Here is a 24,585-nt window from a genome sequence, read left to right as displayed (position 1 = left end):
CTGGAGCATGAGGGGCTTGGTCCCAGGGCTGGGGACGGTCACACATGGCTGGTGGCCTGGGGAGGTGCCTGTGGCTGCCCTCGAGGCTGCTTTGTCCTCAGGGGACTGCTCCCTGCTGGCAGAGCAGTGTCCTTGTGCTGGAGCCCAGGGGAGGAAGCAAATGTGGATCTTAACGGAGAAACCTGCTCTGGGCAAGTATTTGTAGCCATGAAATCATAAAGCAGCACAGGGGTTAAATACCTTATTTTGGGACTTGGACTCGGAGCTAAGCAGAGTCCAATGAAATGCAATTTACAAATTACAAAATCCCTCTGGTCCTGCAGAGAGGCAGTGTCTGGAGTATTTGTTTAGGCTGGATTTTTTCTCGTTTTTTAAAAGAAGGAAATACTGTATTTCAGCCATCCAGGAAAGGCAGTACTCAGATGTCCCATCTTGGAGCTACTGTTCCATTTAGAGATGGGGCTCAGACAAAGGGAGCTATTTCCAGGCAGCTGTTTGCAATTTTGGGGGAGCTGGAGTTTCCTAATGCTGGTACCAGCCTGATTCCCCACATTTGTACCATCTCACCTACTCCCAACACTGACTCCATGGCTTGGTTACATCACATGGGCTCAGGAAGGTAAATTCTCTCCAAAGCACCGTGATGGTTGCCTGTGCCTTGCCAATATTTGGGGTGGCACAGTCCCTCAGCTTCTGCCTTGGCTTCAGGGCATCACCAGCCACAAGAATCACTTGGACTTGTTCGTGTGTTCCTTCTGAAGACCTGCAAATGTGTTGCTCAAAGCCACCTCACTTTATTTTCCAGCTTGTGCTGAGCTTGTGAAGCTCAGGGCTGCTACAGAGAGGCTGCAGTGCAGGAAGGGTGAGGGACAGGGATGGGGGACCCAGGCATGGCCCTGCCCTCGTGCCACCTTCAGCTTTCTCCTGTTTCCTCCACTAAAGATCCTTCTCCTACTGCTGAGAAGATACTTTGTCCTAAATCAGTTGTTATATGGAGATTTGATGGAAGCAGCTCCATCGGTGCATCCTGTCAGTGTCCTGAGGGGCCCCCATTCCCAGTGGCATCCAGAACCTTCTCCTCATGTGGGAGATGGGAAGGACCCAGCTGGTTCTGGGCAGGTAACTGGAGATCACCCTGAGACCCTTACCTGAGTGCTCTGGAACTCAGCACATCTGCTGTTTAATAAAGTTTGGGGGGGTTCTCTTCCCATTCCAGACACTTCCTCACATCTTGGTTTGGGTTTATAATTAAGTCCAAGTATCTGAAGCACTGTCTGGCTTGTGTAAAAAAAATCTGATTTTTCAGCATTTGCCCTTCTCTTATCATTAATTCACACATTGTTAGTGAAGAAAGGAATGCTGCCAGCTATGTGCTCTTGGAAGAGGGAGCTATTTGCAGAGGCCCTGGTTGTTGGAGTTCTGTCATCCTGTGGGTTGGGATCTGGCAGCTCCATTGAAATAGTTTCCTCCAGTATCAGTGCTTTTACCTGCTCTTTATGTTGCTAAAATAAAAGGCAGCAAACTTCTTACTCTGCAGAGTTTAATACAATAAGTGCTTCCAGTATTGCAGATGATATCAACCCATTCATTGATGCTTTAAATAAATCCAATAGAGAGAATTTGGGATGAAAGACAGCCTTTTGTAAGGGAATTTTTTTCCTGTGAGTGTGGTAATTGGGATAACGCTTGCTTGGAATCTGGCAGGGAAACAAATTGCTTGCAGGTCATGATTACAATGGATGTTTTCTATGAAAATGAGAAGAAAATAAATCAAAACATCCCTTTGCTGTTCTCAGAAGTGCAGTAGTGAATGTGTTTATTGGTTAATGCTCTTCTAAGGGCAGTTGTTTGCCTTGCTCAGACTTATTCCCCTTGCAGCTGCTGTCAAGGAGCCTCTCCTGCAATCCAGAACAGCCCCGAGTGTCCTGCCCGAGCTGAGCCCTCCTGCAGGAGGTTCAGGGGATGTTTTGGGCCGTTCTGTGCCAGGACTGGGAGATGGCTCCTGAGCTGGACCTCACCAGACGTTAGGAGCAGTCAAGGAGGATGTTGAACTTTAAGGTCCCTTGCAACCCAAACCATTCTGTTTGCTGGTCATCAGCAGAGAAGGAAGAGTGTACCAAATGGCCAGTATGTGAACTGGAGCATGCAGCATTGCCCTTGGATGTAAAGCCCTGCACCCTGCAGTTCCTGGAAATCCATAAGGAAGTTTGAGCTAGCCCCAAGTCCTTAAGGAAGTTTGAGCTAGCCCCAAATCCTTAAGGAAGTTTGAGCTAACCCCAAATCCTTAAGGGAGTTTGAGCTTGCCCACTGTTATTATGCAAGCACAGCTCTATTATAGTCAAATAATGACAACAAATGATCTGCTATCCATCCCTATCCCTCAGCAATTGTGCTGAGCAGCCTGGTCCCACCCATGTGAATGTTGTGTGGCTTTTCCCCGTGCCTTTGTTCACAGCTCTAGTTCAGAGTTAGCTGTAAATCTTCAAAACTCATTGCAGCTGGAGGAACCCCCCCAAGGGGTTCTGGAGGTCCCTCAGCCTCCCTGGAGCTCTCTCCTGCCACGGCTGGCATTTAGGGTAGGGTATCTGATGCTGCAGGGAAGGGTTTGGATGGAGCCTGTCAGGGCCACTGGGGAGCACTGGCTGTGGGGAGAGGTAAAATGAGGACCTCAGCTCTGAAGGGCTGTTGTGAACTTGGAGTAACTTTTTGGAAACCAGCTTTTCCTCTTCCCATCCTAAAAAGGAGGGGGAAACATACTTGAGGTAGTTACGTGTCTCCAGCACCGTTTTTGGTCTCCAAATAGGGTGTTGTGCAATAAATGCTTTCGGGATCCAGAAGCCTCTGTGGAAGCAGGAGGGCCCCCTTTGCCAGTCCCTCCTAGGCCTGTGGCTGTGCCACTGTGTCCCCAGAGCCCTTCTGGGGGCTGGAGAGCCACGGGTGGCTCAGGCAGCAGTGCCAGGAGGGATAAGTGCCATGGCACACCCTTCACCCTGCCCGTGGATCTGCCCCGCTGGGTGCGTGCTCTGCTGGCAGCGAGTCCTGCGAGTCCCACACGTGTCCCAGGGGGGACAGGTGTGCTGGGCTGGGCTGGCTGTGTGCTGGGTGTGTTCTGGCTGTGTGCTGGGTGTGTTCTGGCTGTGTGCTGGGCTGGCTGTGTGCTGGGTGTGTTCTGGCTGTGTGCTGGGTGTGTTCTGGCTGTGTGCTGGGCTGAATGTGTGCTGTGCTGGGTGTGTTCTGGCTGTGTGCTGGGCTGGCTGTGTGCTGGATGTGTTCTGGATGTGTGCTGGGCTGGGTGTGTGCTGGGTGTGTTCTGGATGTGTGCTGGGCTGGATGTGTGCTGGGCTGGGTGTGTGCTGTGCTGGATGTGTGCTGGGTGTGTTCTGGATGTGTGCTGGGCTGGATGTGTGCTGTGCTGGATGTGTTCTGGATGTGTGCTGGGTGTGTTCTGGATGTGTGCTGTGCTGGATGTGTTCTGGATGTGTGCTGGGTGTGTTCTGGATGTGTGCTGTGCTGGATGTGTTCTGGATGTGTGCTGGGCTGGGCTGGATGTGTGCTGGGTGTGTGCTGAGTCCTCCATGGTCCTGGACTAACCACCACACCAGCCAAGTTTACTGAGACTCTGAACGTGATTTCAGGCCCAAGTTCTACAGGTTCTGCTGTCCCTGAGGACAGTCCCTGGCAGGAAACCCAGCTGTCCAACTGGTTTCAGTACAGCCTTTGGCAAAGGGTCCTTGGCCGAGGTGTGCCGGGCTGGCCAGAAGGTGACAGAGCAAAGACCCCCGTGGAGTCTCAGCTGAGCAGCAAACAGGCTGTGGAGCTGGAGCCTGACCTGCTCAGAGCTCCTGGCCAGGCCTCCATCTCACCAGACCTGCCAGGGAATCTCAGTGCTACTTTCCAGAGGAGTCCTCGAGCTCTGAACCAAGCTGGGGCCGTGTTTGGGTTCTTTCCTTGTCACTTGTCACTCCGGGCTCTCCATTTTGCAGCTGCTCAGCGACCAATGGCCCTGCTTTTGGCCAGTGTAACAGCAAACCATGGCATGACTGGTGTGTTCCTGACACTGTCAGCAATGTTTTTGTGGGTAGAACAGCCTCGACTTCCTATCATTTCACTACCCAAGAATTTCCTCTGCCCTGACTTGCTTTCTGTCTTCTAGCAGCAAGAATGCTGTGAAGCACAGAAAGCCAAAGCAGAAATCTTGCAAGGAGTGTCTATCTAGTCCTGGTGAGCAGGATTTGCTTTTCTTCAACCAGTTTGTTGACACAGGCCTGTTTTGGGGGTTTTGGTGCTTTTTTAAAGCATTACAAATGTCTCCAAACCCTTTATCTTAAGGTGATGCCAAAGTTCAGCTGCATTTCTCGGATGGGCTTGGGCATAGGTGGAGCCTGGGATAGTCAGAGCATTTGTTTCACATTATCTTACCGGGTTTGGGTTTTTTGCAGTGTCTTGCACAATTTTTGAGAAGAAATCTCCTTTTATGCCGATGTGAGGAGCTGCAGCAGAGCGTGAGGAGAAGCTCCGTGCCTGGGCAGGACGTGCAGTGCCCGGGCACTGACGCCTGTTGTGTTTGGCCCTGCACAGGGGTGGCAGTGAGAGTGGCTCAGCTCTCCTCTGCCTCTGGAGCAGTGAGGAATAGCACTGTCCTGCAGACAGCCTGCCTGGGCTTTCAGAGCCTCGAGGAGGTGCTGGCCCCGAGGGTCTGAGCTTGCTGGGCTCCCTGTGGGGCTGTGAGTTCCTGCACTGGCACTGCCACTGCCCAGTGTCAGCTTCTCCGGGGAGCTTCCTGTGCTCCTCGTGCTGCTGGCCACACTTCTCCCCGTGCCTTTCCCCTTGAGGGAATGAGCCTTTTCCAAACGAGTTTATTTAGTCCAGATGTTTGTATTTTAGATAAACCACCACTTGCAGTCCCTTGCTGACACTCAGCTCCTGTTTGACTCTCTAGTATCATGGCCAGCTAAACCCCAGCAGTTCGTGGTACCTGGCACGTGGCTCCAGAGCTGGCAGGGCTGTGACTGGTCTGTGGGAATCCTCAGGGTCTTTACCCAGAGTCTGGACAGCTGGCACATGGCTGAAGAATCAAAAACATCCTCCGTTTGGACATTAGAGGCAGAGGGGACTATCTGGGCATGTTAAGGCAATTTTTAAGATGTATTTTTATGAACTCTGGGAGTGAGAGGTCTTTTCATTGGCTTCAAAATATTGGACAAACTGCAGGTGAAAATTGAAATGAAAATTCCAGGTGAAAGATGAGGCAGAAATAAAACAGTAGTCCTGGGGCAAAGGGAGCTGAAACAGACCTTCCACACCTTGGGTGGGTTTTTCCAGGATGAGCAGCCTTGTGTGGAGACTTAATAGTTCTGGGCAAGAAAAAATGGCATGTAAAGGCCTGTCATCTACCTTAAAATTGGCAGACAAACATCTGGTCATTTCTAGAACATCTGTTTATATAAATTTTGTACTTGTTAGCAACATCATGTTTTCCAAGCAAGTGAAATATCTTTCCTGAGTGCCATCAAATAACCTTTTTTTTCCTGAAAGCTGCAGCGTGAGTCTGAACATCAGACGAGAGCTCAGGGTGCCCCAGGTCCTTGCAGGGGCTGTCAGGAGCCTGGTGCTACAAGTGGCACAGGTGGCTGTAGGAGGGAGCAGGAGGAAGAAGGGCTGCAGCATCATCACTGGGTTTGTCTCTGAGCAGAGATTCAGAGCCTGGAGCTGCTGGGCACAGCCTGGGTCAGCCCAAGGTGCCCACTGGTCCCTGCTGGGGAGCAGCATCTGCTCTTTTGCCTCGGTTCTTTCACTGCTGTTGGTGAAAACAGGTTTTGGAAATAGGTTTTGGCAAGGACAGCCTCTTGCGAGGTGCCAAAGAGTGATTGAAAGAGTGCATGATCTTGCACTGAAGGGCTGTGGCAGTGCAGAGACGGGCAGGGACTGGAGCCATGGGCAGGTACCAGCACGGGGCACCTCCACAGCCTCACCCCTGCTCTGCCAGGGCTGAGCCCTGAGCCTCTCCTGGCCAGGGAGCCGCAGGAGGATGAGCCCTGTGGGTCCCTCCCGAGGCAGATATTCTGTGAGTCAGGCTCTCCGTGTGTGTGCACAGCTGAAGAGCCAGTCCTAGAACGAGCTCCTGTCTCGGGAGAGATTAAAGACCTTTTACAGAACCTGATCAATGGCACCAGAAAGGCCGGGGCTTGTGAGCCCTGTGCGTGTCACAGGCCCTGATGGGAAATGCAAACTGTGATGGGCACAGTGCTCAGAAACCTGCCCAGAACCTGCCCAGCCCTGGCACTTGGCAGTGCCTCCTGGGGCTGGAGGTGCTGGGGTGTGCTCTGATCTCTGCCTGCACGGGGCCGGAGCTGCTGAGCTGGGGTGATGCTCCCGTGGTGCTGCCATTGCTCCTGCTGGCCTTGGCACTGTCCTTGTTTCCCCTCAGCTCATTTTTCCAGGGAACAAGCGTGTCTTTCAGGCAGGAGCCTGACAGCTCCTGTATAAACATCCAGGCTGAGATAAATTCAGCGTCTGGTGCTGTCACCTTGCCCTGGTGCCTCCTGCAGCACTTTGTTTTTGTCTCCCGCCGTACCCTGCTGCGTTCCTCACGCCCAGAAAGCCATGTTTGATAAATTCATGGGGCAGGCAGTAAATAGGTTTGTTTTCCAATGATATGGGCTCCTGGTGTGGGTTTTTGCTTGTCTTTGTCCTGTTGGGAGGTTGCTAGGATGTCTCTGCAGCAGTGAGCACCCAAGGATGGGTGACTTTTGTCTGTTTCCAGTGAGAGCAAAAAGTGCAGCACAACCACAGCCCCCCATGTCACTCCACCACCACCTCTGCTCCCCAGAGCTGTTCCCCACTGTATTTCCTGTTCACTATGGAAACCACCCATAAAGGCCAGTGCCAGAGGCATGGAAACCTCCCACATTCCTGAAATACACTTGGAGAAAGACCAAGGAGGTCCAAGGTGCAGTAAAGCAAGTTTAGCATCGGGTTATAGCAGTGCACGTCCATGTCTCCAGCCTGACTTTGTGACTTGCACAGATCCATGTGCAGTACATGAACTCCATGAACTGGATCAAAATGAGACCTGAGCTCTCTGTGGATGAGGTGAAGGTGGCTGCCCAGTGTGTGAGCATGTTCCCTGGGTTTGATGTGCCAACCCCTCCATCTTCCCTCACTTTTGAAGGGACCATCTTCACCCCAAGCATCCTTAGATAAACTTGTAGCAGGGTTGCATGGACGTGGTCAGATGTTGGGAGATTTGGGGTTTCAGGGGATACCAGGGATGGCTGAAATCACTGTCTGAAGGGCAGTGTACACTCTCAGTGCTGTCTCAGGGAGCCCCTGAGGGTAAAGCCTTCCCAGCTCGGTGTCCTGCTCTTTTGCAGATGTCGGGGAGCCAGCCACAGGTGGGAAGAGGTGTGCCTTGTTTGCGCTGCAGAGGGCTGTGCACGGGCTTCGAGCCACACTCCTGGAGGTAACGTTGGTCCTGTCCTGCATCCTGACTGACATGTGCCCAGTGACAGAACATCTCGTTATTTGATACTTCATTTCCAGTTTTTCCTCCTAAAACCACAAATTCGGGTGAATAGCCCCTGATGTCAGCAGCTGGTGGGAGCACACCAGGACGGTGCCCAGCTCAGGGCAGGGGCTGCTCCCTGCCCCAGCAGGACAGCAAAGGGGCTGTAAAATGGAATGCAGACATCCAGATGTCACTAATTAAAAGAGAATTAGTGCCCTCTGAGCTGCCTCACAAACACTGGGCTCCTCTGTGCTCCTGGGGAGCTCCCCAGGGCGCCGGGCCCGTGGTGGTGGGGCAGGGAGGCTGTGGTCCAGCTGTGCTGCTGCAGCTGGAATGCCTTGGATGCCTTCAGCTCCCACTTGTGATACCTCAGCTCTGTGAAATCCAAACTTTAAAGACTCATTTGGTGGAAGCACAACCATTTTTTTATTGACTCCATTAAAGGGTGGTTGCACTCATTCTTACTCCAAGATCCTGCTGAATTCCTCAGGGTTGTGTCAGAGTTACTTTGCCCCTTTTGCTATTAGTGTTTGATGGTAGTGCTGGCCACCAGAGTGTCCTTAGACACTTGTCTGTGTGATTTATACCTATTATCATTCAAATTACAGTCAATTAAGCATCAGTTCCTTCCAGCAGTCACTTTTTAAATTGCATGTAAAGATTCATAATAGGCAAGGCTGGTGCTGGTCTGTTGGAATCTGGTAAGGAGACTAATCTCCAATCTCCTGATGCTTGAAGGGGTTTCCAGAGTTCAGGGGAAGCAGCAGCTCCCTGTGGGTGGGAGGCAGCAGATTTTGCAGTGCCAGGACAAGGGAGAATGGCTTCCTGCTGCCAGAGGGCAGGGATGGATGGGATACTGGGAAGGAATTGTTCCCTGGCAGGGTGGGCAGGCCCTGGCACAGGGTGCCCAGAGCAGCTGGGGCTGCCCCTGGATCCCTGGCAGTGCCCAAGGCCGGGCTGGACACTGGGGCTGGAGCAGCCTGGGGCAGTGGGAGGTGTCCCTGCCATGGCAGGGGTGGGATGAGATATCTCAATGTCCCTCCCAACCCAACCCATTCCGTCCTGAGCCTTTGTCCATGCCATAAGGCCAGGCTGTGTGTGCCCCTCGGGAGAGGCTGGCACCCCACGACTGAGCCACCGTGTGACCTCACAGCCTGGGGATGCTCTCTTGGGCACAGGAAGATCTGCAAGTCGTGCAAGTGCAGCCAGGAGGAGCACAGCCTGAGCTCGGAGCTGGACGACGACCGCAAGATCGGCCGCCTGCTCTCGGACTCCAAGTACGCCACGCTCACGGCCCGGCTCAAGGGCGGCGACGGCGGCCGCATCTACAAGAGGAACCGCATGATCGTCACCAACCCCAACATCTCGGGCAAGGACCCCACCTTCGACACCATCACCTACGAGTGGGCTCCCCCCGGGCTCACCCAGAAGCTGGTAAGGGGATCCACGGCGGGCTGGGAGCAGAACTCTGCTCTGGATTAAAGCTCTCGGGGCAAAACAGGAAACCATGGTTTGCCTCAGGGAGCAGAAATGTGCAGAGCACTCGGTGTTTTGGAAAACTGTGTAAATTAGCAGAGTAGGTAGGAGAGGGGGATGGAATGCCTTTGGGGTTTTATAGGTTTGTTTACATTTCTAGGAGAAGTCTTAATGGATTTTACAGCTAGAAAGCTCTTAGTCTTTTGGTAAAGCCCATCTGCAGTAAAAGCATGGCTGAGGAGAGATCCCATCCATGCTGTCCTGCAGCCCTGTGCAGCCCATGCCTGCTCCAAAGCCCCAGGCTGGATGTAAGAACAACTCCTCCAGGCCTTCTGGGGGTGTCTGGGCTGGGCAAGCAGAGAAGCAGAAAGGGGTTTGGCTTCTGGGGAGCACATGGGGCTGGTGGGCAGCTGGGTGCTTGTGCCTCAGGGCTCCTCCTCTCCTGCTCTCAGAGAGCATCCCTGTGCTGCTGGAGGAGTTCTTGCCTGGAGAGTGGGCTCAGAGGCCCCATTCCCGGGGTCCCTCACAGTCCCTTTGATGAAGAACAGCAGCCCATCCCTGCTCCAGCAGCCTTGAGGAGTTTCCTGCCCCCAGGAGCAGGAGGGGAAGGGCTCCTCGTGCCCTGGCGAGAGCTGAGCTCAGTGCCTGAGAGCTCCTGCCCACAGCTGTCTGCATGGGCAGCAGCTCTGCCCGCTGCTGCTGCTGGCAGAACCACTCTCATCTCGAGCTCTGGAGCTGGGAATTTCTTCCTTACAGTTTAAGCATAATCTGGTCCAAATAAAAACAACGTTACAAAGAGAGCTCAGGGTAAAAAAGTGAGATAGGGAGTGCGGTCTCGTTCTGAGGGCTGGATCCAAAACCAAGCCCCCAGCCCAGCTCCACCTCCTTCCCAAGCCTGGTTTCCATCTGGACCAGCTGTGTGGGAAGGGGTGGAAGTGGTTTTTGGCATGTGCAAGTGTGAGCCAGCAGAGCACTTCTTGGGGGAAAGCATTTAGCTGGCTTTTCACTGTGCTGTGGTATAAAACCCTTCTGTATTCCACTGCCAGGGGTGGGCAGTGAAAGCTTCTGCTCCTCCAATGAAACAAATAGCTGAAAGCTGTTGATACAAATCAACAAAAAAAGCTGCTGAAAATGCAACCAGAGACCTTTTTAAAGAAGAATTTGGGATACTGTGAAAGCGCAGCCACAGCCCCCAGAGCCAGAGTGGTTAATTTGGCTTAAAAGCCAGTTGTCCTGAGGGCCTTGGACAGGCTGGGTGGGGGGTGAGCTGTGTGCTGGGGATGCTTCAATTGAGGCCCTTCCCTTCCCTTCCCTTCCCTTCCCTTCCCTTCCCTTCCCTTCCCTTCCCTTCCCTTCCCTTCCCTTCCCTTCCCTTCCCTTCCCTTCCCTTCCCTTCCCTTCCCTTCCCTTCCCTTCCCTTCCCTTCCCTTCCCTTCCCTTCCCTTCCCTTCCCTTCCCTTCCCTTCCCTTCCCTTCCCTTCCCTTCCCTTCCCTTCCCTTCCCTTCCCAAAAACTAAGCCCCCAGCCCAGTCCCACCCTCCTGATAGGGGAGGTTTGAAAACTTTATGAAAGTTTTTGATCTCTTTATAGTGCCTGGACAGGCTGGAATATATCTTGGTTCAAGTAAACAACAAGCAGGAGTTTTGGAGACAACCTTGATAAATTCTGGCTTGTAGATCAGCTTGACAAACTCTGAGGAGAAGTGTTGGATGTCAGCCACTCTCGGGATAGTTTCAAAGGGATCTGGGCCAAAAAGCTGTTAGTGCACAACTGCCTCGCTCCAGTGGTTTCCTCCTGGAGGCAGGCTGGAAACTTGGGATGGCTTTTAACCTTGTTTTGCTGAAGTGGATGGTCGATAATAGGAGGAAGTTCAGAGCATGTTCTTGTTAAGCTGTGCCTGCAGAAATCATGAAGCAGATACTTAGGTCCTTGGGGACAGTGAAAAGAACAGATCATAAAACAGCCCCAAGATCCAGTAGTGAACAGTGAAAACTAAAATGCTCTCCCTCCAAATTACCTGCACTCAGGCAACAGAGTGAAGCATGGGCCAAACAATAAGTAGTAGCAGCAGATGTAGCAACTTTTTCTTATTCTTCATGGCAGTTTTTGGTGTCAGGCTGGATTTTTTTTCCCCCTAATCTTTTCTTGGGACACATTTTTATTGACATCTGCAATTATAACTTCAAGCGTTCCCTGAGTCAGGGAGTGAAATCTCACTGAAACCTGCCCCTGAGCAGGCTTTAAGTAAGCCTTTAAAAAAGCCTTGAGGCTTTGCTTTCCTCACTCTCAGCACAGACACTTTGTGTTGGGAATGGAGATCCTGGAGGTGGAGCAGACCAGGAGGCTCCAGGTGCCCGTGCTGGCCCCTTGCTCTGGTGTAAATGTTCATTAGTCTTGGCACATCAGTGGATTGAGGATTTCTCCCCCTGAGATCCCACCACGTTGCTGCTCTGCTGGAGCTCGTGCTGTCCTGGTGGTCCTGCTCACACACATCAGTTCAGTTGTTTCCTGTCCACTTGTGGGGCAGTGCCTGTGTGAGCCTGGCAGGAGCAGTCAGGGAATTCTTGTCTTCTTCTCCTGCCATTCCTCTTGGGATTCCTCACGTCTGTGAAAGCCATTTGTGCACCAGATCACTGCCCAGCATCCCACCGCTCTCCAAGCAGCTCCTCCCCAGCACCACTTTCTCCCACAGGGCAACAACCTTCCATGAAACTGGACATCAAGCCCACCTTTGCACAGGGGCACAATGTACCATGTTGATGTCTGATATCCCAGTGTGCAGTGATTTTAACTTGCACCCCAAGACGTGGGGAAGAAGCCCTGCTTCCATTAAATCATAATCTGCTGCTGTTCCAAATTTCCTGTCAGGAATTCCGCCCGGCAGCACTGCTCTCTGGCCCAGAGGAGCCAAGGTGGAAGGGACTTGGAAGCTTTTCCTGAAGAGTTCAGTGCTGTGCAGGCATTTCTGTGTTGAAAAGCCCAGCCTGAACCAGCCGATGAGCCACAAACAGTTAAATCTCTTTGCTAAGTTTTTTAAGATCAAGTTCTCAAGTGCTGACCCAGTAAGAAGCAAATCTAATGCAGCTGGATGCTGGTCTAACAGGGAGTGGCAGGGAGCCAACTGGCTGCCCTGTCACTCTCCACACTACAATAGGAAAATGCCAGAGTGGGAAACTCCCTTCCCTTATTCCTGGCCAGGAGAAGTTAACTGTGCAGCCCCCGTGGCCCACGAGCACTAACCCAGCCTGAGACTCAGAGGGGTTTACTCTGCTCCTGAGGTCATGGCCAGTTAAGTCAGAGACTTCATTCTGGGCAGTTTCTGGGCATTTCCCTTCTGTGTCATGGGGCATCAGTGACCAAACACCTTCCCTCTGCTGTGAAATCAGCAGTGAGGTGGAATTGGTGGCTGTCAGTGTCACAGACTCAACTGCTACCTGAATTTTTCCTGTATTATGATGATTTCATTAATTGATAAAGGATGGTCTTTCACTGTGAGCTGCTGTGCACACAGCCCACGGGGCTCTGGGGTGCTCAGCGTGGCCAGTGACTCACGCCCTGCAGCTCTCCCTGTCCCAGCACAAGGCAATAGAGAGCTGCTCATGGGTTTTGATGTTTATGGGGTTTCAATCTTTTCAGCAGCTGTGTTATCAAATTTCATGGAAAAGTGTCATGGTAGTGCCAGCGAGGGAGGGTGTGCTGGGATTTTTGTGCAAAGCAGGTCTGTCTGTGCTGCTTCGCTTTCCTGGGCAAACTGGGGTTTGTTTTTAAACAAACAAACAAACAAAAAGTAATCTAAAACACCATAAAAACACCCAGTCTGTTTCCTGAGGATGAAAGGATTTATAACAGCCTGGCTACCACTGGCACCTGAGCCAGTTCAGCCTTTCACTTCTGCACTGTGGGTGCAAACACTTCAGAGGGAGAAGGGAGGGGACGGGCGCGTTTTCTGCTGCTCCGCGGCACAAGTGGAGCATCTCCGTGCCAGGCTGTGCCAGGCTGTGCCAGGCTGTGCCAGGCTGTGCTCCCTGCTGCAGCAGCTCGGTGTCTCCCGTGCAGGCCATGCAGTACATGGAGCTGGTCCCCAAGGAGCTGCAGCCGGTGGCGGGCACGGACGGCGCCTTCCATCGCCGGCGGCGGCTGGCGCGGCAGCTCCCGCTGCACGACCAGGACCCGGCCCAGTGCCGCGGCCTGGCCGAGGGCGAGCAGCAGCTCATGCAGGACTTCGTGAAGAAGTACAAGGCCGAGGCCCTGGGAGTCGGGGAGGTGGCGCTGCCGGGCCAGGGCGGCGGCGGGAAGGAGGAGGAGAAGCCCCAGGACAAGAGCATCGACCCCGGCAGAGCCCCCGAGTCACCCAACGGGGCCCTGGAGAGCGCGGCCGGGCACTACGTGAGTGAGGGATGGGATGGGATGGGATGGGATGGGATGGGATGGGATGGGATGGGATGGGAGCGGAGCACAGCACTGGGGCTGCTCCAGTCTCAGGGAGCCACAGGGAGTAGATTTGGTCTCAACTGGAGGGGCAAAAAATCACAGCAGGCAGGGTGGTCTGTGCCTTGTCCTGCTCCCGGGGGATTCTCCATGCCTGCTGCAGGTGCTCGGTACATCACGATGCTTTGGAGCAGCGCTGTGAGAGCCTGCAGGGCCCCTCTGCTCCAGCCAGCCCTGCTGAGCACAAGGGTCCATCTGGCAGGGCTGATGAGGGGCGTTCTCCTCTTCATCGCCCTTTCTCTGCAGCAAAGGCCTTGCTGAGCCACCAAGCTCAGGGAATTCTCGCTGTGGGAGCTGGTTTGAGCTCTGAGTTCTTGGCAGCTCTGAAAGGCTGGGCATGACATGTCCCTGGATGATATGGGCAGTGTTTCAGTTGAAAGCTGAACTTGATGATCTTGGAGGTCTTTTCCAACCTTTACCATTCTGTGATGCAAGTCAGTATTTCCAGGTAGGCTTCCTACCCAGAAAGACCAGAGATGGCAGGAGGTGAAGGCTCTGTCCAGTTAACACAGAGCTGTGAACATGGAGATCGTGTTCCCAGGGCTGTAATCTCTCTGGGGAAATGTGAACAGCTGCCCTGGGTCCCTGGGCATACAAATACATTTCCACAGAGAAATGGCTGAGATTCCTCAACACCCTTTTAGATTTATGTTCCCCCAGTGCTGTCTGGAGTGGCTGCTGAACAGATGCTTATCATAAAATATGGTGATTGAAAACACCTTGTCCTGGTCCTTGTGAGGGTGACTTACAGTAGAGGATTTAAAGCTGAAAAAGCAAATGGTGTCCAAGTGTTTTTAAGAGGAGATTCTTTCCTGCCACTCCTGCACTGAGGTTGTACATGAAAGAGCAGTTTTCATTTTCAGTCCATATTGGGTAATGTCTCCCCTCTGCCACGGTCTGTTAACGTACTTCCGACTTTGAATCCAGTGACATAGTAAGGATTTTTACTATTGCAACAAAACACTGAATTTTAAGATAAAAAATAGCCAAAAAAGGAAGGTTTCCTTTAAACATATCAATAAGTCATCCTAGCAATGAGGGTTTACTTAAACTGCGAGTTTGTCCTTTCAAATAAATAAATACATAACTGTGATGTTATTCTCCTTAGTTTGAAGCATCATTTCTCTCAAGGCACAAGCTGAAAAATGGAACAGCTTTCACAGCCGTGGCAGATCCACTGGGACAGGCACACTGTGCAGCCCAGGGCATGGCAGACCCAGGGAGGGCTGGGGCCATTGGCCCTGCTGACCACAGAGCTCGTCTGCCTCCACATCCCTGCTGCAAGTCTGTCCCACGAGATGAGTGTTCTCCACAGAGCACAGAATCCTGGCCCCCCCAGAACTGGGAACTCCTCTGGTGTTACAAGATTTGATTCCTGCCCTGGGATCAAATCAAATCCTGAGGCAATTGATCCAAATTAATCATTGTTCCCAGAAGCTTGAGGCCAGCAATGCAGGGAGTGCTCAGAGTGCTGGTGGTGTCCAGGAGCTCCTTCCCTGGGAGCTGGCACTGCCGAGCAGGAGCTGGGGATGAGCAGGATGGGAAGGCTTAAGAGAACAGGACACTTCTTTGGCCAACACCTCTGGTAATTCAGCTAATAAAATCTTCACTCCGCTGCCTGCATGATGGAGATGTAAAAGGAGCACCAAGCTGTAATCCCACCTCAAATTTGAAGGATCACCTCTTTGTAGTGTGTAAATAGCAGGATATGGAGGTTATAAAATGCTTGGGAAAGGCCCTGTGAATAGATTTTCCCTGTGAATATTTTCCATAGAAAGAAACAGCAAAATAAGTTGTTTTTTTAACAGTTCTTGCTGGCAAGAAACTTGAGCTCGGGGTTGGAAACTGCTGTGTTTGTTCTTGCTTTAGATCCTGCAAGATAAGCAGGGCTGGGCTGCTGGGTCTGTGGCTTCCCGGGGCTGGCAGAGCAGAGGCAGCTGCAGGGTCTGGCTCTGGGGCTGACCCCAAATCTGCTGCCTCAGGGAGGTGTTGGGGGCCTAGGGAAAGGCCTCGGTCCGGTGTGATGGGTGCAGACCCCTCGGTGCCCTCTGACCATTCTGCCCTCGGGGGCTCTGCCAGCTGCTCCGTGCTGTGCTCCTTCAGCCAGAGCAGACAGGCCACAGCCGTGCTCCGTGCCGAGCTTCCCCGTCACTGACTGGGGCTGGCAGAGCTCAGAAATGTGGCTGGAGCCCTCGGTGGTGGCAGGAGCGGTGTCAGCACACTGTCCCCTTCCAGCTGCACAGAGCAGCCGAGCCAGGAAACACTCTGTCTCTCGCTGCCTCTGCTCCTCAGCCCGGGTTTCTGGGAACACGGGCAGTGCCCAGCGGCGTGGCACAACGCACCAAGGCCGCCGGGGCAGGCACTGAAAACCCCTGAGGCAGGGAGGAGGCCGTGGGGAAACGCCTGGGGTGCAGGACGACGGGTGACCCCACAGAGAGGGCCACCTGCGGGGTGCAGAGGTGCCGTGGCCTCCCCTGTGTGACAGGAGGGCAAGGAAACTCGGTGGGTGCAAAGAGCGGCGTGCCAGCACTCCTGTGTGAGCCAGGGCAAGGGGCTAGCAGTGCTGGGAATTGGCCCTTTTCTATCCCTGCCCCATCCCTATGGCCTCCTGCAGCTCAGGCACTGTTAGTTTATTGCTGCTGAGGAATCCTGGCTTTGTGTCTCCTCTTGAGCAGCTTGGGCGAGTGGAAGGTGCCTCTGCCCATGGCAGGGGGTCAGAACTGGGTGATCTTTAAGGTGCCTTCCAACCCAAACCCCTCCATGGTTGTGTTACTATACCGTTTGACTTAAATTGGGGTGGTTTTAAGTTGTCATCTGATCACAGGGCCATTCCCAGCCCCTGACCCTGTGCCACCCGGAGCATGCTGGAGGGGGACACTGCTGTGCCAACACTCTGATGGGGCACAGCAGTGTAACCACAGCCCATGTGACACACAGGCTGCTCCCAGCTTCAGTGGGAATTGGAGCAGCATCCTGCCAGCCTCTGAGTGGAGCTTTAAGGCTGGCTCTTCACTAATCACAGGATTGCTCTGCAGGCACAGATAAAGAGCAGACCTAGTTGGTCTGGTGTGTAATGTGCATGGATGCCATTCATCTTCAGATTAATCACATCTAATTCTGGCTCTTTGGCCTGTTAGAAATAGAAAACACTTGCTGAAATCTGTGGAGTGACAACTGAGTTAGGCACAGACAGAAAACAGTGAGAAAAGACCAAAGTTCCTGATCTCTTTTCAAATTTACATCTTAGACGTGCTGCACTCCTGTACTGTAGGAATTATTTTCCTTTGAAAACCTTTGGATCTTGGTGAAGGTTTTAGTTTGGGAGGTCAGAAATGAGCTACCAGCACCGTGCTCCCGTGTGCCTGCCCGCTGACCGTGCCTCTCCCGTGCAGCGCTGCGAGAGCTGCCAGCAGCCGGTGCCCGGGGACTGCCCCGTGGTGTACGCCGACCGCGCCGGCTACTCCCGCCAGTGGCACCCGGCCTGCTTCGTGTGCTGCCGCTGCGCCGAGCCCCTCGTCGACCTCATCTACTTCTGGAAGAGCGGGGCCGCCTGGTGTGGGCGCCACTACTGCGAGAGCCTCCGGCCCCGCTGCGCCGGCTGCGACGAGGTAGGGACCGGCCGAGACTGTGATCCCTGTGCCGGGGGGGCAGGGACCAGAGTCCCTGTGACCCCCCCGTGCCAGGGCACAGAGTGACCAGAGTCCCTGTGATCCTTGTGCCAGGGGGGCACAGAGTGACCAGAGTCCCTGTGACCCCCTGTGCCAGGGCACAGAGTGACCAGAGTCCCTGTGACCCCCCCGTGCCAGGGCACAGAGTGACCAGAGTCCCTGTGACCCCTGTGCCAGGGCACAGAGTGACCAGAGTCCCTGTGACCCCCCTGTGCCAGGGTGGGCAATGACCAGAGTCCCTGTGACCCCCCTGTACCAGGGCACAGAGTGACCAGAGTCCCTGTGACCCCCCTGTACCAGGGCACAGAGTGACCAGAGTCCCTGTGACCCCCCTGTGCCAGGGCACAGAGTGACCAGAGTCCCTGTGACCCCCCCGTGCCAGGGGGGCAGTGACCAGAGTCCCTGTGACCCCCGTGCCAGGGCACAGAGTGACCAGAGTCCCTGTGACCCCCCTGTGCCAGGGTGGGGACCAGCTGCAGACCCTGTGACCCCCCTGTGCTGGGTGGGAACCCGCAGTGGCCCTCTGCCCCTGCCAGTGCCAGCCTCAGTCAGGGCTTCTGAGCAGCCTGGGCTAGTGGAAGGTGTCCCTGCCCATGGCAGGGGGTGGGACAAGGTGACCTTTACAGGTCCCTTCCAACCCGAGCCATCCTGGGATTATTCCATGAACCCATTCCTGATGGGCTTGGTGGGAGGTGTGGGGTGGTTCTCCCTTCTCCTGCCATGCTCCAGCTTGGTGAGGTGCTGGAAATAAGCAGTTGTCTGTCTGTCTGTCTGTCTGTCTGTCTGTCCCACAGATCATCTTCTCAGAGGACTTCCAGCAGGTGGAAGGGCTGGCCTGGCACAACAAGCACTTTGCCTGCCTGGAGTGCGAGACGCTGCTGACGGGCAAACCCTTCGCCCTGGCCAACGCCAGCCTCCTGTGCACCACCTGCAGCCAGAGCAGGGTCTGAGCCAGGGGTCCCCAGGGTCCCACCAGGACTGGGGGCATTTGGAAATACAGGAGAAGGGGAAGAAGAAAAAAATTGAAGAGTCTGACTATTCACTTGAAAGCAACTCCATGTGCCCTTGCATCCAGCACAGCGTGAGGAAAGTATTTCCTGGGGGTCCTCTTGGATCTGCCAGGGAGCCCTTGTGCCACGGGTGGGAGGTGCACGGTGTACCTGGCCAGGAGGGACTGGAAAGGAGGGGCTGGGCTGTGCTGGTTTTTATCAAGTCTGTCCAACCTTCTTATGACTAAGATCTTGCAATAGTCGTTTGGAAATAACACATCTCAGCAGTAACTTCTGGCATACTAAACCTACAGTTGTGGTCAAAAACAAGGGGTGTTTGTGGTTTTTAAATCCTTACTGGAATTAGGCTAACAGGCTGCTGCCACTGTGCCAAGGCAGTGGGTTTGAGGAATTTGATCAACTTGCTGAAAGCAGATGATATAAAATTGCAGCCACACGCAGCTGGGGCTTTGTCCTGTGCAACAATGCAAAACCAAGGAGTGGGCACACAGGGCAAGGGGTTCACCCTGGTGAGAGGGGCAGGGCAGGCTCTGCCTGGTCTGTGGCTGACTCAGCCCGTGGAGCTGCCACCCTGGAACTGGAATGTAAAGAATTTTGTGGAAAACAGCTTTACAGCCTCAGCTGTCTTGGGGGCAGAGTGCGTGTGTGTGTCCCTGAGATGCTGCAACGTCACTTTTCCCCCGCAATGCTTCGGTGACAGTTCCAAGTGCCAGGGATCTGCACCTTCCCCTGGGAGCTCCTTGTCCTGGGCAGGGGAGCAGAACTGTGGGGCTGAGGTCTGTGCCAGCCCCCATGGGTGGCACTTCCGCTGCCTTTGGGGATCCACATTTACACATGAGCACTTCAGAGGTGGGGTTTTCAGTAGAACCCTGTTTTTGTGGGTAACCCTCCCCTCTCCCCTGCCTGGGGAGCTCTGGGGGACAAGGGGATCCCCTCCACCCCAGGCAGGGTTAAAAGCCAGCCGAGCCTCAGCAGTGGCAGTGGAGAAGAGGTGGTGCTTGGCTGCAGGAGAGTGCGGGTGGGAGCCTGGGCAAATGTCAGAGCAGAGGCACGGGGAGAGGAGAGCTTTGGGGGCAGCGCTGGGCTGGCCCTCTCCTCTTGCCCAGCCCTCACTCCTGGGGGCTCCGAGGGCAGGGCTGGGTCACCCCCAGCACCCTCCCTGCCGTGGGGTGGTCTCTGACAGGAGGGGGGCCAAGTTCACTTTATGCACAGTGAAAGACTCCAGGGAGAGCTTGTAGATCCTTCCAGACCTAAAGGGGCTCCAAGAGAGCTGCAGAGGGTCTGGGGACAAGGGGTAGTGGCAGCCCAGTGCAGCGTGTTCTGAGTTGTGATTTTGTGATCTATAAATTGTAATTTGTGGAAGTCCCTGCTCCAGCACACACTTACTGGCTTCAGGCTTTGGGACTGCTGGCACCTGCTCAAGCCTTGCAGGTATTTCTGCAGCTCGTAAAATACTGTCCGCTGAAGAAGTTTACTGCAATTAAACAGCTTAACAAAATCCTGTGCCTCTCCAATGTCAGGAGCAAAAGCGTGAAATTAATGCATCAAACAGCTCAAAACATATGGGAGCCTTTAGTGTTGATATTGGAACTGGAATTCAGGGCAGGCGTGAGCTGATCCTGCCCCCAGCAAGGAGAGCATTTTAATTTGTGGGGCTGCAGAGGACAAAGCCCTTCATGTCCTAGGATGGCCAGGGCAGTGAGCTCAGGGAATTTGTGCCTCCTATGTGAGCATCCCGCTCAAATTTAAACTCAAGCATTCTGTGTAGTTCTTCTAAATACGACTGACAATACATTTAAATTTTCCCAAAGCTTTAAATAAGGCATTTTTGGATACAAAAGTCCTTCACCTGCTGCCCCACTGCCGACCCAGGCAGGAGCAGGGTGGGAGAGAGGGAGGGCAGAGCCTCCCTACAGAGAAATAACCACTGACTGGGCAGAAGCCACATTTCAGCAGAAGTTTTGCAAGCTGAAGTTTTTCAGAGCTGAACTGCTCAGAATCTGCAAATATTTGCAGTGCTGTCTCACTTGTGGTCCCCCTGTTTTTTAAGAAATACTCTGGGAGGGAAAGGGCCCATGTGTCTGTGATGAGGAGACAGAAGCAGGCAGGAGCACCGGGTGCTGCTCGTGGGTCACCTCCTCCCGCATCCCCCGCACCAGGCTCACCTTGGGGATATTGTAATACCCAGGCCAGAACAAACCATTAAACTTGACATCCAGTTTCTCAGCTCCTGGGAATAAGGGAAAGCTCCCAGTCCCAGTGACAGCAGGACAGTAACTCAGTGCTAAAAGCTGCCACTCCAGGGCCAGGGGCCACCCGAGGAAGCTGGCTGGCATCTCACAGCAAGGCTCACTGCCACCCCTGCCCCACACGGGTCTCTCCAGGCAGTCAGAAGGGAGCGGGGTCTGGAGGCATTTAACAAGCTTCTCTGGTCGATGGAAAACACCTGCACACTGAGCTTTATTTATTTTTTTTATTATTTGTTGGCACTGGAGCCATGTGGAAGGAGGCCTGTCCTCAGGGGTCAGTGGCTAGGAGGAGGGATTGTGGGGCACAGATGGTGTGGGGAGCCTGCAGGCAGCTCTGCACCCCCCGTGCTCCTGGAACTGTGCAGAACATCCTTGTGTGAGGGGAAAAGACTGCAGTGGTCTCTCTTTCCCTGCAAGCCTGGCTCTGGGTGTGAGCAGAGCCCCAGGGTGGGCGTTTGCACTGCTGGGCTCTGGTTTGCATCATTCCAGCCAGAAAACAATCAGCCTTCTCCTTTACAGTTTGTTTCCAAAGCAGCTCTTTGCTCGGGTACTTCTCCAATGAATTGATGCAGAGCTGATTTATTGGAATGGACAGGATTCTTGTTACTTACCTTGGTGGTAACAAACAGACATAAAGGAGCTGTTGATCCTGGGTATAACTCAGGAAGAACCCGATCCTGGGGTGGAGGACAATTGCCTTAAACAGAAACTTCTAAGGGGCTTTATTAGGCAGTCAATTCTAAAAAAATGTGATTTCAGATACCTGTAACTAATAAACCTCAAAATTCAGTGGCTGCAGGCGAGAAAAACATAAACCAAGGGCAGAGTGAGTTGGCTGTATAAACACTACAATAAAACTTGCTTAAAAGCCCCAGAGAGAAAAATTTAGAGGTGAAAAAGCAGGTATTCATGAAGTGCGGGTGCATTTCAGTGGAAACTTCCTGAGACCTGCAGCAGCTGCTACTTCAGGGCAGAGCTAAAGCAAGCCCCTGTGGCTGTGTGTTCTTCTGTAAAAGGTGAGGTTATGTTTCTATAAATCTAATTTGAGCTGGAGTTTACTTTTCAACTCCCTTTCTTCAGCCAAATCACCAAAAAAATCACCCTCTCCACAGTGAGGGTTCTGTAGATTGTTGCCTGATTTCAAAAACTGTTACAAAAAATGCTAGCATCGCCTGGAGCAACCCGGGAACAACGGGAGCTGTATCTAAGGTGGCTCCAAAGAAGGAGTGATGCAGGGCCAGCCCCTGGTGCCCTGTGCCAGCGCCCTCCCTCCCAGGGCCAGTGGCACCTGTGGCCGTGCTGGCCCAGGGGTGGCAGCAGGAGCCTGTCCTGGGAAGTGTCCCTGTCCCAGGGGCTGTGCTGCCAGCCTTTCTCTGCTCCCTGCCTCTCCTCTCAGAGCTCCAGCCCCGAGGAGGTGTGAGGAGATGCTGTGTCTGGCAGCGGCTGCTCCGGATGCTGACATGTCAAGGAAACACCTCCACATCCTCTGGGCAGAGTTAATATTTGGACAGTGTTAAAATACAACCAGCATTGCTCAGCTGAACCCTGGCTGTGCCCCAGCCCTCCCCAAGCTGGAGGCACTGCCTGGCTCCCCTCCCACGGGCACTTGGGACTTAAACAAAACCCGCTTGAATATCTGCACAAGGAGTGCCTGAGCACTGCCCGCAGCACAGCAACCATCGAGGGCTGAGGAGAAAAACAATTAGGCTGGTCAGGCAAAGGATTAGGAGAGTGGCTCTGCAAATACTGGGTTTTTCTCTCTCAAAAATAAAGAAGGAGCCTGAGGTTGAGCTGTGCTCTGAATATTCACGGGGCTCTGCTGGTCCTCAGGTAGCCCTGGCTGGCAGGGGGTGAGGAAGGCCTCCAGCTGTTCTCCTCTGCAGTTCAGTCTGTCATTGCTGCTGTCAGCACCCTGAGGAAAAGGCTGGCAAAGGCTGGGGGTCAGTCCTGGCAGTGTGAAATCGGGCTGGACTCCCTTGTGTGCCCAAAGAGAGGAGCCTGGCTGCGAGTCTGGGGATAAGGGGGGGCTTTTCTCACAGCCCTAGAGCTCCAGTGGCCCCAGCCATGTCCCCTTTGGCAGGATGCCCTGGGTCACAGGGCAGGGGCCACGCTGTCCCACCAGTTTGGGTCCTGTCCCCAGTTTGGGTTCTGTCCCCATTTTGGGTCCTGTCCCTGGTTTGGGTCCTGTCCCACCAGTTTGGGTCCTGTCCCCAGTTTGGGTCCTGTCCCACCAGTTTGGGTCCTGTCCCCAGTTTGGGTCCTGTCCCAGGTTTGGGTCCTGTCCCCTCAGTTTGGGTCCCATTCCCAGGTCCTTTCCAACCAAAGCCATGCAGTGATTCCAGGATCCCTCCTGTCCCTGCCACAGTGGCACCCCCAAAGCTGCCTGTCACAGCCCTGTGCCCTTCCTGTTGCAGGAAGGTCCATCCCAAAGCCCAGGAATTTGGGGAAACCCCCCCACATTAGGCACAGTCAGTTTATCAAGATCAGTTAATTAAAGGCCACTTGGAGATTTGGAGATTTCCAGAATATGTTCAATCCCTGTAAAGTCACCAGAAAAGAAAAATTGCTGCAACAAGTTTTCCTTGGATTTGAAAAATGCCCTTCCTTGCCCGAGTGAACGCAGGGCTGCACACCCTGGAGGCAAGGAGCTGAGCAGCCCCGAGTCCCTCTCACTCCAGGGCTACTCTGCAAGCGCTGTCAGTCCGAGGGAATTTATTTGGGCAGTCTCAAGGGAAGGTCTTGGCAAAGCATTAATGGCCTTCTTTCATGAAAGAGACCTTTACTCAGTGGCCTGTGTCGTTCAGCCGGCTGGGTCCCTGTGCAGAGCCAGCATCCATCTCTGAGCCTTTCCACGGGGCTGCAGAGGAATTCTCTGAGCCCTGGTGGAACATCTGGCTCTGCCACAGCAGCTGCACGTGCTGCACCCTCAGCCTGTGGGCATTCCCTGTCCTCGGGCACCTCAGAATTCCCCTGGGAATGGGGCAGAGCTGGGAAGGAAGAGACAAGCAGACAAGCCCTGTGACGATGGAAGGCTGACAGAAATCCACATTTCCTGGCGTTCAGCTGCAGCTGGGTGTGGAACCCCAGCTAGTTTTGCAGTATCAAATTCAAAGTGATGTGTGTGAGCCCCAGTCACAGCCCTCTGAAAGAGATCCCAATTCTGGGAAAACAAATTCCAAATGGTTAAGAAAAAACACATCCGAGGCACTTCAATCAACTGCAACTCTCACATGGTCTCAGATTTGTCTCAGAGCCTCCCTAGATTTTCCTCCTTAATTCAAAAATGAAATTCAATTTAATTCATATGTTCTTAGTGCCTAAACAATTTGTGTTCCCTTGCAGTCCCTTGTAGGGCCTTTTTCCCTTCCCTTCCCACCTGGAAGAGTCATTTCCTTGTTTTCAATAGTGCAGGACAAGCGTGGCCAGCTGATGTCTTCACCATCTGAGTGGTTCCATGTCAAAAATAGATGCAAAAAGTCAAGGGAACCCCAACCCCCATGGAGTTACCAAAGGGTTGAGCACAATTCCTGCTGCTGCTCCATGAATCCTGCCTCAGATAGAGATTTTCGTTATGGTTTTCCACATAAATAGTATAGAAAATTAGAAATAAAAATCATATATAAAATTCTAAATTAGTTCTCATTATGAATCGGTTCTCGGAGCAGCTTAACCTGGAAACTGCCCTGTCCTGGTCCAGCCAAAACTCAACGTTCCTCAGCCATTCTGTCCCCAGAAATGCCAGCAGCACAAGCTGGCAACGCCACTGCTGCTAACAGAATGACTCAGATTCATTCTCAAATGTAGCAAAATTAATTGGGTTATCTCTGAAAGCCATTAATAATAAAAGCTTTGTTTTGTTTGCGTTTATGCGATCAGGAAATATCCCTAACCCAGAAATACCCCCTTCATCTGACTTTTCAAAATAAGTCTTTTGATTTCTAATTAGCTCCTGGCACGGAAGGTTTTTGCAGCAGGGTTTCAGCCAGAAGGAGATGAGTTGGGCTGCGAATTTCTGACGTGGCAAGGTGGAAGCTCCGGGGCGGGGAATCAAGGCGGTTTATTTGTGTCCCAGGGACAGGGGCTGGTGTCCCCCGTCCCCCTGGGGTGGGAGCAGGGCAGGGGGAAGGGCCCCGCTGGTGGCAGGGCAGGGCTCTGGTGGCAGTTCCAGTGGGAGAACGTTCCCAGGG

At 53.4% G+C, this 24,585-nt stretch overlaps 1 protein-coding gene across 1 annotated transcript; it reads left to right on the top strand.

Moving 5' to 3' along the window:
• Window positions 1-7,373: 7,373 nt before the first annotated feature.
• On the top strand, window positions 7,374-19,603 carry LMCD1 (LIM and cysteine rich domains 1). The gene is made up of 5 exons (XM_053989735.1): window positions 7,374-7,462; window positions 8,686-8,941; window positions 13,040-13,369; window positions 16,864-17,079; window positions 17,934-19,603. Exons 1-5 carry the CDS (start codon window positions 7,374-7,376, stop codon window positions 18,087-18,089), a joined length of 1,047 nt encoding a protein of 348 aa, XP_053845710.1. The 3' UTR covers window positions 18,090-19,603.
• Window positions 19,604-24,585: the final 4,982 nt, after the last annotated feature.

Source organism: Vidua macroura, chromosome 13, assembly GCF_024509145.1.
Source record: "Vidua macroura isolate BioBank_ID:100142 chromosome 13, ASM2450914v1, whole genome shotgun sequence".
In the NCBI taxonomy this organism is placed as follows: domain Eukaryota; kingdom Metazoa; phylum Chordata; class Aves; order Passeriformes; family Viduidae; genus Vidua; species Vidua macroura.
This window is presented reverse-complemented; position numbering and strand designations above follow the sequence as displayed.

What these genes read in the sequence shown, in the direction of transcription:
- LMCD1 (XM_053989735.1), top strand. Translation starts at nt 7,374, where the DNA reads ATGTCGGGGAGCCAGCCACAGGTGGGAAGAGGTGTGCCTTGTTTGCGC. An exon ending in TTCGAGCCACACTCCTGGAG is followed by an intron (nt 7,463 to 8,685) that starts GTAACGTTGGTC and finishes TCTTGGGCACAG; the next exon opens with GAAGATCTGCAAGTCGTGCA. An exon ending in AGAGCGCGGCCGGGCACTAC is followed by an intron (nt 13,370 to 16,863) that starts GTGAGTGAGGGA and finishes TCTCCCGTGCAG; the next exon opens with CGCTGCGAGAGCTGCCAGCA.